The 13,880-nt window shown below is 40.8% G+C and overlaps 1 protein-coding gene across 1 annotated transcript; it reads left to right on the plus strand.

Annotated features, from left to right (window-relative positions):
• The first annotated feature begins 528 nt into the window (after window positions 1-528).
• On the plus strand, window positions 529-3,731 carry LOC140935108 (perlucin-like protein). Its single transcript, XM_073384643.1, has 3 exons — window positions 529-680; window positions 1,370-1,450; window positions 3,179-3,731. The coding sequence occupies exons 1-3, from the start codon at window positions 620-622 to the stop codon at window positions 3,592-3,594; spliced, it is 558 nt and encodes a 185-aa protein (XP_073240744.1). The 5' UTR covers window positions 529-619; the 3' UTR covers window positions 3,595-3,731.
• The last annotated feature ends 10,149 nt before the right edge of the window (window positions 3,732-13,880 follow it).

Consider the following 13,880-nt stretch of genomic DNA (forward strand, 5'->3'; position numbering starts at 1 on the left):
TTCCGTAACTGAAAAGCCGAGAGTCGATTTTTGCGTCTAACAGGGGAAAATCAAGTTTCGGGTACTTTTGAGCAGTGCTGTAGCTTTAGATAACACGCCTTGCGTGCTTTTGCGCACGCTGAAAGGGTGTTGTGCTATTTTGCACGCAACTGTTGTCCGCTTTCATTGACACACGTTTTCTGTTTTTTTTCAACTTGCTCACGCTTAATTGTCTCAAGCGTGTCCTCTAAAACAAAAGAAATTACTAATAAGGCAAGATGGCTTGCGTGCTAAAGCGTGTTAAAATGAATTGTTTTGTTTTAAAATGTAAGCGTTTCGTAAGCGTTCTTTCACGTTGAGCCTCAAAATGCTGTGGAGGGTCACATATTCTTGCTAGCAAAACTAGACCGCGTAATGCCGCGATATAGTTTCATCCTCAACTTAACGCTTGAACTCGCTGTTCGGATGATCATAGTCTCGCCTCGTGATGTTTACGTCTATCATGCATAAGATCCTGTCTGAACTCGTTTATTCAGCTTCATCCTTCAATGAGTCATCACTTTGACAGAGAACTGTGAGAAACAAGAACTCAAAAGAACTGCTCAGCAATTCCCTGACCGCTGGTGAGACCGAATCCGAGATGAAACTGTTTTCGGCTATTCTAGCCATATATTTGGCACTTTTATGCGCAACAGACCTAGGTATAGTGTAATTTTTCCATAGCACCATACAGCTGAGTAATGTTCTTCCAGACCTAGCAAATCAGCAGTGATTTAAAGAACTAAGTCGGGGAAAAGCAAAAAAACTAAGAACACCCATACTTAGGAAATTGGTCACACGGAATAATACTACATTTTTTTAACACAACTAATCGGGAGCCTCTCTATGGGAACGTCGTTTTCGTCGCGTTCAGTTTTCCACCAAATCGTCGATTTTACAAAGAAATCATTTCCGTATCAAGTGAAATTGTTTTGCTTGGTATTAAACGTTACTGGCGAGCGCAACAACGTAGCGACGGCGACGACGACAAAGACGAGAAAATAGAAAAGAAACAGATTTAATAAGCAAAATAAAAACACTCAATGCCTTCATCGCAGGAAAAATGTTGTAAAACACTAAAATTTGCCGGATCGGAATGGTAATGCGACTGTTGTTTTAGTCCGTCTCTAAAGTCGTCATTTCATCATTAGCGATCATTGCGGCTTCGATTTCGTCAGAAATACTTCTCCAAAATCTTGGTTTATGATCACTGCATCGGCTAAAAATAAGATACTTGTCGATTAGCATTTTTCCGTGAAAAGGTTGCAATTTCCAGTCGCTAGTACTCTTTCACAAAGTGAAGATCCTACTTAGATATTGTTGATTTATGTGAGTGCAATTTTTCTTGCAGTTCAGACGGGCAGTGTAATTAAACGAAGTGGTGTCAATGAAGCAATGCTTGCAAAACTGCGAGATATCGAGCGAATACTTGGTGAGTAAAGTTGATCCCGCAAAAAATAAACCCTCTCTTTTCCCCCCCGAATTTAGAGATAGCTTTCACGAACTGATAGTTAGACTTTGGTCAATTTTTCTTCCAGTCTCTTCTTTCAAACAACAGTTTTGGTAGTTATTTGCGTGATTCAGTTTTATAATTTGTCGTTTTTCGCGAAAAAGAATCCTCGTCAAATTTAAACACGCGAAATACAACGCGAAATTTTTACAGTTTCCCTTATCAATCGATACAAATCACTTGATTGCTAACGATTTTTATCGATTTCGATTTTTAGCAAGAGAGGATAAAGCTCTCTAAGCTTTAACCTCTCTTGATTTTTATCTATTGGCTACACCCGAAACTACACCGACTTTATTTTGACAAAAAGCGGTAGATCTAAATCGTGAAAAACTGGGCGCCAACAAACCAGAGGAAGATTTTAAACCTGGTTTTGAAGAAAAGATAAGATTTTTCAGATTTTTTTAAAATAATTTATTAAAAAGTAATTACTTCAGATTTACGTTAGTCAGTCAGTAAAAATCAATCTCGATGCCAAACAAACTTTTTTGCCAATTAACCTTTTCGTTGCTTGAAAACACAGAGCCCGTCTAAATTCAGTGACGATTGATTGATTTGTCGAAAACTGAGAAGCGTGCTCGCTTCCTAGCGCCCTGCGGCTCACATATTGTCAAATTTCTTATACATGATTGGCTTGTTCGTTAGACCACAAACACAAAGGGAAAAGAATGTAGTTCGGTTAACAGCAGCCGTTTGTGGGGAGGAGCGTTACGCGACGACACTAAAAACGGTGGTGTAGCTGACTATATATTCTCAGGATTTGTTTTATTTACGGAGAGTGAGTGTATCGCGGAGTTGAATCCCTCTGCAAGTTGTTGAAGGCTAACAAGGTGCATTTTGATTTACCAACAAACGGGTGCAAATCAAAATACTGCCCATCTTAAAACTGGTTTCATTTGAAAGTTTAGCCGGGAATGACTTCGCCGAACGGGGTACGCAAGCGGAGGCTCACTGCGAAAGAAACCTCAATCGCCGACTGTGAATTATTAGACGAAAAATATCGCATCGCTGTTCAAGGAATTTTCAGTGTTAACAGACTGGTTGTTTGCCTTCGCTTTTTGTAAAAAATAAACCAAGAAAACTGGTGTCCTCGCTCGTTGGCTGTTTGCTTTTGTTTTTAAAGATTTATGTACTGAAAATCGGGGGAAACTTGCCGAGGAAAATATTAAGGCAACGGCCTGAAATAGAGATTTCAGTATTTTAAATTCGAGCGCGCCCAGCCAAAATAATAAAACTAGTAGAACATTGTGTCGCTGTCTTTTCGAAAACGTTTTACCTTCTACGCCAACATAAATAACCTTCGAGGTCTCCCTTAATCTCGCAAGAAGTTAAATGTGATTGTGCTGACTGTTTTATTTTTAGCTGAAAAAATTAAGAGATAAAAGCTATTTTTTAAGTCAGCCAGTGCAAAAGAAAGAGTCTCCAGGTTTTACTATTTCCAGAGGTTGGCATCAATCTGGATTATGTACTACAACAATAGTGCAAACACTCTCATTGCTATTATCACAATTTACTCCAATTCTCTCCTTTCCATCCCTGACATTTTTATGGGCCTCCCCCCAAGCTTCGCGAGTTTCTGCGATACACGTATTTCTAGTCGCACAGTAACAGGCAATCACCAATTCCATTCTTTCATCACCAATTATATAGGTCCCTGCCCCAGTGGTTGGACGCATTTCAAAAGCTACTGTTACTTTGTGAGTAGCGCACTCAAAAGTTGGCAAGCTGCTCGAACGTACTGCAAAAGCAAAGGCGGAGATCTTGTGAAGATCAACAGCGATGAAGAAAACGAGTTTGTTCTGAACTTGGTTTATAAGCACGCCCCGTCGACGAAACAGATTTGGATCGGACTGAAGTGGGACGCACACCTGGGCAAGTTTGTATGGGCTGACGAGGCGCTTCCAAAATACACCAACTGGAACCCTGGTGAACCGAACGGAAAAGCCTCAGAACCATGCAGCAACATGTGGACTGGACATGCCGGTGGATCTAGTGGTTATTGGAATGATCGTCCCTGCTTAAATCACGTCTTGCCCTGTGGTCTTGTCTGCAAGAGGCTGCCCTAGGCTGCATCCACCATCCAAGCCGAAAGTAGAACTGGCTTTCTATAAAACTATAGAGCATTAAAGCTAAACATCAAAACAGTTAACTTTAACAATAAAATGTGTACATGTAAAGTCGGCTTGAAAATAAAACAGTAAAATCCATCTTATTTGTTTTCCCATTTTTGGTTGTTTTGGTTGGTTGGACTAGTTACCCAATTGAACATGTGTAGGGGAACCTTCTTGTAACGTATTTGGAAATTTCACTTTTTAAGATTCCACATATACATACAGTCATAATAATACAACATGGCTTCAGCTTTGACCAATGCAAAGTGAATGATGGATCAGTCCATAGAACTGAGTCACATGAAAGTTTTTGCTAACGTCTTGTCAGGGATTAGAGACGATACATCGCTTTATGAAAATATGCGAATTTAATAACTTCACATGAGATAAGGAGACCACTATAAATAGTTTTAACAGTCGAAGGAAGTCCTTTTAATTTGGAATCAAATTGTACAAACTAAAACAAAACAGAGAGGCTTTTGCCAACTTACTTTAGGGACACCAGGAATGAGAATGGAACGATAAAATTCAATCACAAACATTGCCTGTCAAACTGAACAATACCCAAGAATAACAGATGTTGAACTTTCTAACGATGACAATTAGTCCTATGTACAAGTTATGAGTCATTTTAGACACGTTCCGACGGTACATCGCTCAACATCAGTGTTAAAAAGAGGGTTTACTTTGCAAGTCATCAAGATGGAAGAACTTCGTCCTCCCTTGGGGATCATAGTAGAAGAATGCAAGTTCTACTATTCCTGATTCCGGTTGTTTCCTGTGTTCAAGGAAAAGGGGGATGCAGACCTTGACGGGAATTTAAGAGGTGGGGACGTTTTTACGGAAACGAAGTATCTCCCGTCTGGTCAGCTCTGGTCCTTGCGCTACTTTAAAAAATAAGGGGAGGAAGCAACGTGGATGGCTTCTCTAGTTCCACCACTGAATTATTTTCATCTGCTAAAAGATCACTGCATGATGGTTTCTTAATCCGTTGACTGATTATCTCATCTATTTCAGTTTTCACAAGCAGATAAGAAACGATGAAATGAGTCAATCAACTATCTCATCTGTCGCATTTGACACCAATGAAATCTTTTCCTCTTCTTCTGGTGCTAGAATGAATACAATACCATTAATTCAATTATTAATCACTATTTTATTCATTTCAGTTATCTCAGTTTGCTCACCAACCTCGCAAATATTAAAGCGAGTTTTTGTTTTTTCTTTAGTTCTACGCATAATCACGTTATTTTCTCTTTGTATAATCAAGTGAATTTTTTTAATACGATACAGTTAGGTTGGGTCCGGGGGGGGGGACTCCGCATATGAAAGGGGTGGGGATGCTCGTCGGAAATTTTGAATTAAACCCCTAAAGGAGACCGATCTGGGAGTGGCTTCAGCTTTTTTTGACCCCTAAAAGAGACCAAGAGAAAAATGAGAAAAGTTGGATTATATGGATGGAGTAAATAAAACGAATTAAAAATATACATATCAAATATATATTTTTATATTTTTTCGCGTGCAACCCTAAACGAGACCTTCACGGCTAAATATGATGGCGTTTTGCCCAAAACACCCTAAATGAGACCAAAATCCGAAATTTACACCCCTAAGCGAGACGACGAGCATCCCCACCCTTTTCATATGCGGAGTCCCCACCCCCCGGGGGTTGGGTCAAGTACTTCTCTTATAGCGAAATGGATATCAACTTTTCCTCGGTGTCAATGTTAGACTGTCATTTTTAACACAACTTAATGCCACCAGAACTTTTTCAGCCTATCTATACACAGAAGTGGTTAATAAATAATGGTAATTAAACTGAGTGGAGCGCAATTTGATCTGAAATCATAAGCGTGCCTGTTTAAAAATTGGACGAGGGCGCAGTGCGGCGAGCTCGATTTGAAACCACACGTCCACAATTGCACGTCACGAAGTTCAATTACCACTTTATTACAGCCATTTTGAAATCGCAAAATTCACAGAATTCAGTCAGTACAATTATTTTATTGATCCAGTAGCCTGTTTGTTGAAAAGGGGAAACAAAATGGCTTCACCTCTCATTTTGTATATAAGACAAAAATGATGCGATGTGAGAGCAAAAATGATGCGATTTAAAACAGAAATGATGTTCTTTAGAACATGAATGAGACCATTTAAAACAGATGTGATTTATGGCCAAAAACTGAAGTGTGATTCGTGAACAAATCACACTGGTTAGAGCCAATCAGATGACAGGGATCACCAGTGATTTCAAAATGCCTTATAGTAAAAGACGAAACTTCTTGGAAAACTAAAATTTAAAAACGAGAACTTAAAAAATCTAAAACTAAAAATGAAATAACAATAAAAAAGAACTAAAAGTAAAAATGAGAACTATCAGCCAGCTCTTCCCATTTGATTTCCATGTGATGTCTACACCAATGCAGGTGCTTTCTAGTCAATCATAGCCTTAAAGCTTAAACCTTCGGGGAAATAATTCGCAATGATGGTTAAGTCAAACTACCGTATATTTTTTTGACCTTCAAACTAGAACGGGTCTATCACGGCACAAGGTTGACAATGAAGAGTCCCAAGAGAGCTCTCTTGAGTGTCCACATTAGCAAAGTTGGTTTTTAGCTTGAGAATTCGTAAATGCTTGATTGATATACCCCTTACACAACGACTGTCCCAGACGGCATGGCGTCTTACGTTTGCTCTTATGTGACCTGGGAATCTAAGTTTTTTTTCATAAAAATCGTATGCTGAGCAGCCTGGATTTCACAGGCCGTCAGAGCACAGTGTAAATCCTTGTATTAACGTCTTTCACAGAACATATTTATGTGCAACGTCTTGATAGAAGATGAACGCTGGTGTCCAGATAGTAATATTACAGCTTAAACTATACAACTGACTATAAGTTATAGTTATTCTATCTGACGAGTGATTTATGAACATTTTAAGTATGAGAAATGATCAAAACATAAGAAAATATGACAATATTGCAGAATGTCGTTAACTCCTAGCACAAAAAGCCCCACTGCATGAGTATGTTATGAAAAAGGGTTGATTTATACATATAACTGAACTCATTGTATCGTTGAATGAGCGTGCAGCCAATAATGTTTTATTACCAAGTTTAGGTACAGCTGACTATTGTTAGCCTCCCAAGCAGACGTTCTTGGGGGTTCGTCACGCGTTCCTGCCCCACGGGAAGGACGTCTGCGTGGGAGGATTGTAGACTTGAAAAGCATTGCAACCTGCTGGTGAACGGCTTCAACAACTTCTAATGTAGATCTATTCCCAAAAAATCTCTGAATTTTTTATTGTCTTCTCCGAGAATAAGGGAGCTAAAAACTCAGCTGTGTTTATAAACTATAAAGTCACATATCTTAATATACTTAACTTTGTTTTTTCTTAAGAGCTGTTAATCAGTTTCTAAACTTGTCATAGTCTCTAGTTCAGGCTGAGGAGTTTCCCATCCCACCAAAAGATATGGTCATTCTGGTACCCTAGGTACCAGAAGTTTTTTTCTCGCGTGCGGCGGGAATCTTCGGCCAGAGGCCGAAGCCGCGAGAAAAAACACTTTTCGCGCGTGTCACTAAAAAGACTTGATAGAAACCGGAAACTGCGCAAGAAACGTCTCTGGCATATACGGAATCATTCTGGCTTTAATGTGAAATAGCGGGCCCGTCCTTTGCATGAATTTTTGTGAGATATTTTCCCTTGCTTGAAGTTTTTTTTGCTCCCACCCCCCATCACTTTTCTAATGGTCCGTCCCTAAGCTTGTGATAATGTAAAACGTGACCTTAGAGTTTGTTTGAACAACCAGTTTTCCTCTTTTCTTTGCTCCCGCTGTGTTTGGACATTCTAAGGGCCTGTTTACATGGAGGTGGGGTACCCCAGGTTGGTGAGGTAACCCGCCTGTCCATATAATCTCTTATTTTTTAAAATTTCATCACGTCTACATGATAGGTGGGGTAACCATATGAGAGATTATAAGGGCAGGCAGGTTACCCCACCTAAGAGGGTCACCTCGCCTCCATGTAAACAAGCCCTAACTTTGACTGAGCAAATCTTATTTTTGCTGCACTGAGTCTTACATTTAGAGGTGTTTCATGTACTAATAGAGTTACTATCTCCTGTGTTTTATTCTTCTGTAGGTGTTTCTGGTAGCTAGAAAGGTGACAATTTTCGCGCAAATGATATAATGGATCGAGTTTTTTCTTTTGACACGACCACCGTCAGGCAATATTTGTGGGCGTGGGTGGGCGGAAGAGCCAGAACAATGGACTGGTAACAGGTGCTTTATTTTTCTCCTCTTCTCAGGGGCACCCAACGACGGTTTCCTCCTAAATACTATGAAACACTTTGTAGGCTATCCACAGTACTATTATTTCTCTCGAAAAGCATTCTAAGCGGCGCTGTAAAATCTTTATCTGTTCGGTCATCCTAGGGGAACTTGAGTCTTTTCAAAATTACAAGGGCTTGAGTATTATTCAGTTCCCAAAAATTTTAGATGAAATTTTACGTATAACTAAAGTGAGACTTTTTCTAATTCCTCTCTCAATCACACTTTTGAATCCGAAAATTTTAGGTTTCCTTTTTTCTATTAAAAATAGCCTAACTTGGGAAGAAAAATGCGAAAATTAAACTTCGGAAAATTGTAGGGAATTTATTAGATTAGCTTCGAAAATTGTACGTAAATGGATCGTTCATCTAAACATCAGGGTCGTAACATGGTATATCCGGGGCCCACTGATCCCTATTTTCTTGCCGTCATTTTGATCCCTGAGCCCCATTTTCCCCAAAATTTTGATCCCTGAGCCCTGATAAAAGAATTGATCCCATCCATGTTTTTACACAAAATTTTAACTTAGGCAATTTCTTTTATCTCCAAATATAGAATATAGAACATGCTCAAATGGGTTGATGAGAAAAACATTAACTTTAATTTTTCAGTGCAAGTTGTAGGTTGTATCAGAGCTTTCTATTCTGCTATCCCTGTTGATGTTGTAGTCTTATGCGAATTTCCGCTCTCACACTGTTTGTGTTACAGTCAGGATCACGATCAATTACCAGTAACAAAATACCTGCTTTACATGAAGTAGAAAAATTAAATGATGCAAGCCACAGGTTCTACAGTTTGACAGCTTTTCTGTGTCAAGCCCATTAACGGCTTTTCCTGGCTTAATAACCATTGTGTAGATTGTCAGAGGACATATCTGGTTCAGGGGCGGATCCAGGATTTTTTTTAGGAGGGGGTGCACTCGTCTCTTGCTCTACTTCAACACTAATAAATCACATAGGTTTTTTTTTTTTTTTTTTTTTTTGCAGAATAACAGTTGTATTAGAAAACCGCAGGTCATCTCAGGGGAGGGTGCGCACCCCCTGCACCCTCCCCCTAGATCCGCCCCTGTGGTTGTAGGTCTTTCAGACCTACTCCTTCCAGCTTCAAATCTAATTGGCTCTGAAAAGTTATCCGCCCGAGCTTGCTCCCCTTCCTCTTCGTCACCACTTGACGCAGGTGAATCATCTGATTCAATTGACCCCTGGAGCAATGCAACTAGGCGTTGCTCTTCAAGGCAGCTCAAACAGAAGTTGTTTCCATCTTTTATTATTTGCACTTTCCCGATGATACACTTAGGTGAATTTCTCTCGTCACGGTGGCCAGTCTGGTATACAAGGGGATCTTCTTCTGACTGTTCCAGCCATCTCAAACCCATGTGATCTTCCAGGAATGCGTCACCGTTATAGTGGAGATCTTTTAAAAGAACTGCAAGGAAGAAAGGATGATATACCTGTTGTAATTGTGCTTGAGAGCAACGTCGCCTTTTGAATAGATAATCTCATATTCTTCGGCGGCGTCTTGAACTGTAGTTTGTCCTTCACTCCCTTGAACCTCTTTCGGCAGATCGACTTCTCTATATGCCGACGCATTCCTTCTGAACATACTCAGAGCAAGTAGAAGTGTACCAGCACTTTCTTTGGTCTTCCCTCTTGTTCGTTGCTGTCGTACACCCCATCCGAATTCCTTCGCAAAGCTCTGCAATGCCTTTCTTTGTCGCTCCTTTCCCTCCGCGCTCGTTTCCTCGTCCACATCCTCCTTAAGGTTTACTCTTGCCGTGCGACTTTCGAAGCCATTCCGGTGCCTTTGGACCCACAATCGGCGACAAAATGAGTTGAGACACTTCGCCCAAAACTGGGCTTTTTTTACGTGTTATTAACTTCAAAAGGAGGAAATATTGCTTTCCTCCCCCATCCCCTCCGTGCAATGGTGTGCCCTTGTTCTAGCTACCTATAGAAAACAACAAACACCCCAACTTTGAATGGAGGGGACAGGGGAGGGGTGCGGATTCTTTTGTTCTCCGAAGTTACCCTAGTTAAGTACAATGTCTCAACAATTTTGTCGCCGATTGCAGCTTTCTCTGTGTGTAATGGCTTTGAGGACCGGTATAAAAGATAAAAGAGGATTGGTAGAGCCTCTCTAGTGATTCTAAAAGGCAGCTGGGCCGCCACGATGCGTATTCGTTCAGAGCTGGTGTTGTCACTCCACTAAAATATCAGGCTTCAAATCTAAGGTGGTGATACCTTTCGGGGCCAACCATTACATAAGCCGAGGCCGAATAGCCGAAAGGGGCGAAAAAATCCTTGTAGATCAATATTGTCACTAAAGTCTGTAAATTTTGGGCAAAACAAAATAGCCACTGCACGAATGAGGTCTGAAAAAAGCTTGCATGAAAAACAAACCCATTCCCGGCTCAAAAATCAAATAGTGGGCCCCTTACTGGTGGCTCTTCATGCTGAGTGCTATAATATATTAAATTCCTGCAGACTCTGCTACTTGTACCTAGTACGCAACATTCCTTTCACTAATTCAACCGTTTATTTTATTAAAAAAAAACTAAAGAAAATAAGCTATTAAGGTTTTGTTACTTTTATTTCACCGAGGTAAATCTTTGGTGTTCCACTTATTTTCACTAATTCTACACTGTAATTTCAGACTATTTATCATACAAGCGTTATCAGTTATACAGTAATGGAATGTGTCCTTTACTTTCCCAGCCCAATACTAGTACTGGAGGGTGATCACGAACCGATCTCGGTTTCTCATCAGAGTTCGAGATGACCCTAAAACTCCATGCAGTTAGAGCAGATTTATTAAATTGCAAGAAAGCATTTATTTTGCAACAAAGCGCGCGAATTCATTGTACTTTTGTATTCTACTTTTGACGTCCATTCTAATTATTTAAATACTTTTAAGAGTTAAGTTACTAGTCAAGAAATACGAACCTTGATTTATAGTCGCCTTGTGACTTGCTTGCGGCGATGAGGCAATCGGCACCTATACAGTAAATTCCGCTTTCAATGAATCGGTTTGTCTATTGTCCTGGCGGTATTGTTATGTTTGATCGGCCGAAAAACTCTATGCTTGGACCCTTGCCAGGAGTTAATCAGTCAAGGAAGTACTTACGTACCTTTCCCTGGCACAGGACTTCTTTTTGTCCTTCTCTTCTTCCCCATTTCTCGCAAAAAAAGGTATGTATAAATCGCTTTCTCTGCCTTCTGGCGTTGACAGCGCGTTGAGGAGTTGCGTTACAAAGCGAGAAAAGTGACTTGAGATTCATATTACGGTGCTCTCAACAATTAATAAATTAAGAATATGATACCATGTTTTCGTCAAACAACCAGAACTTCATATGACAGGAACTGCCGCCAGCCGGAAGCAAGAATAGGTATTAAATGTACCTCGGCCAGGAAATACTGTCGACACAAACCTTATTAAGCGGAAAATATTGTGATAGAAGATTTTTAGACCGTGTAATAAATCTGATCCCTGATTCGGGCTCAAAAGCCTTGTGATCCCTGATCCCATTCTTCTGAGCCCTGAGCCCTTTCCTCTGAGCACTGATCCCAGTCATATTTTCGGCTTTGAGCCCTGAGCCCATATACCATGTTACGACCCTGAAACATTTTTTAGCCGTTCTCAAGTAAAAGAAAATTCTAGGCAATATTCGCTTCTTCGAACAGGTATTTTAAAGAAAACAGTCGTTGGGTGCCCCTATCCTCTCGCCTCGCACCTCGTGCGAAATGCCTCGCTTGGCTCATAAAGTGCCTGTTAGGTAGGAGATTCTTACTCCAGAACAATAACGTCGTGCTCGATGTTTACTTTGATCTTCGCTTCCCAAATGTCTTATAGTTTGCTTGAACAAGAAAGATCGACCGCAGGACTTTGGCGCGGTGTTTACAGAAACGAAAACGAGCAAACGCGACAGATATCGGGTCGCATAAGAAATGCTTCTCGAAGGTTTAGCAGTTTCGTCAGATAACATACTCTGAACATTCAACTTTTTTCCTGTGAAGAAGGCCCTGAACACTTTGAGCACGTGTGTTGTTTTATTCTTTTAGTTTGTAGAAAAGCTTACAATGACAATAAATCATGAGTGAAATCTGTTGGCTTTCTTTTCGCATTTGTCTAAGATGTGTCTGTAATTGCAATGATCTTCTATACATTTTTATATAAACCAGGGACACTGGAAAAATGAATAATGCATCCCCACGTAATCGTCGATCGTAGCCTGTGTAGAGCCGCCCCCTCCCCTCCAACAAAATTTGGGAGAGTCGTTCTCCTTCTCGTCTTCTCCGCGTACCGCCGCGAGAGGCACAGGGTCCAGAGGAGATGTGTTTGTCCTTAGAACATCAAAACCCGTCGAAAACCTCTGAAAAATGGGTTATTTTGATCGCGTTACGGTTTCGATACACATTCTATAGTCCGCAAACCAAGAGACTGAGGGCTCGCAAGATCGGCTTACAGTATAAAATACGGACTTGTCCTTTCTTTTACTCGGCACTTCGTGCCTCGGTCGCCCTTCGGGCGACGGCCTTCGGTCACCCTTAGGGCGACGTGCCGTGCGCCAGCGAGTATATGGCTTGCGGTTATTGATTTTCAAAAGTCGATCTGGGTGTCGATCTGGGTCAGATAAGAAGCGAAGAAATCGTTTACAGTAGATTTATAAAGATCCCATTGGGCTAATTAATCGTGCTAAGCGACAGGTATAGACATTTTTCAAGGTAAGTAATTCATTTATTCACACGAAACTCCTCTGGACCCTATGCGAGAGGATATAAAAAAGGACTTTTCCCCCGTGGGGTACACCCTTTAATATCCTATACGGGGAGGCTCCGCCCGAAAGGGGTACCTTTTTCAAATTTCAGGTAGATGAAAAGGTAGGAATTTCTCTGGTTGAAGTAAATGAGAGAGTAATGAAATCTGTGATTGCGAGAAAACTTTAACTTAAAGGGATAGAGATTTTTGAACAAGAATATGAAAGGGTTTACAACTAGCAGGATCTTCGTCCACGGTTTTTGCAGTTAATTTAATCCTTTATACAAAAAGGGGACCAAAAATAATATAAAAACGGGTAAGTGGTTGGACCTCGCAGCGGAGCCTCCCAGTATAAAATTTTGTTTAGCTCCCCACCCTCCCGGTTTTCTCTTCGTGAAGGGAAACTTATCAGCGGTCGCTTTCTCATGAGTAGGTAGGTACCTCATGTATGGGGAACTATAATGTACGGAATATACCGAAAATTTCTCGAGCGTCGCTTCAGGTGAGAGAAAACAATTGCATTCCCTTTTTTCAGTTATTACCGGGGCCCAGCCGGAGGCTGGCACCGGTCTTAAAATGCGGACGGTTTCTGTCAGGGGGGGGTGGTGAACTTGGTAGTTTGTTTGTCCGGACGATCTTGGCCATCGTGACGTCACGAAGAGAGAAGCGCGCAACTTCGAGGAGTTTTCGAAAATGGCGCCGTTGCCATTTCCAAATGCTACTTTTAAAGTTGGTTTTCCTGGATACTGACGCTCCAAAATGGTCTTTGTCACGGTAGGATAGTGCAGTTCCAACATCTCTTTCCGAGCAGGTGAGTGAAATGTGCATTAATCCGAAAAATAACGCGTATGAGAGCTGTAAACAGTTTCGGTCAATTTCCTCGAGTGGAATAATGTGCCGCAAAAGTTTCAATGTTCGCACAGTAATATCGCATTTTCTCGAAATCGGTGAGGTGTTGAACATCGAAACTTGGCATGAGGGTAGCTTACTTCTATGGGAAAGCATTGCCTCTGAAGTTTATTGAGATAAAGTAGCAGAAAAAATGATCAGTCCATTCGAGTGTGCGAGCGTAGCCGCTAGTAAAGGTACAGTCCCAGAACTGATGCCATTGTATTCATTACTTTGCTGTTATCTCCAATAATGCCAATAGTACCACCTA

This window comes from Porites lutea, chromosome 4 (genome assembly GCF_958299795.1).
Source record: "Porites lutea chromosome 4, jaPorLute2.1, whole genome shotgun sequence".
Classification (NCBI taxonomy): domain Eukaryota; kingdom Metazoa; phylum Cnidaria; class Anthozoa; order Scleractinia; family Poritidae; genus Porites; species Porites lutea.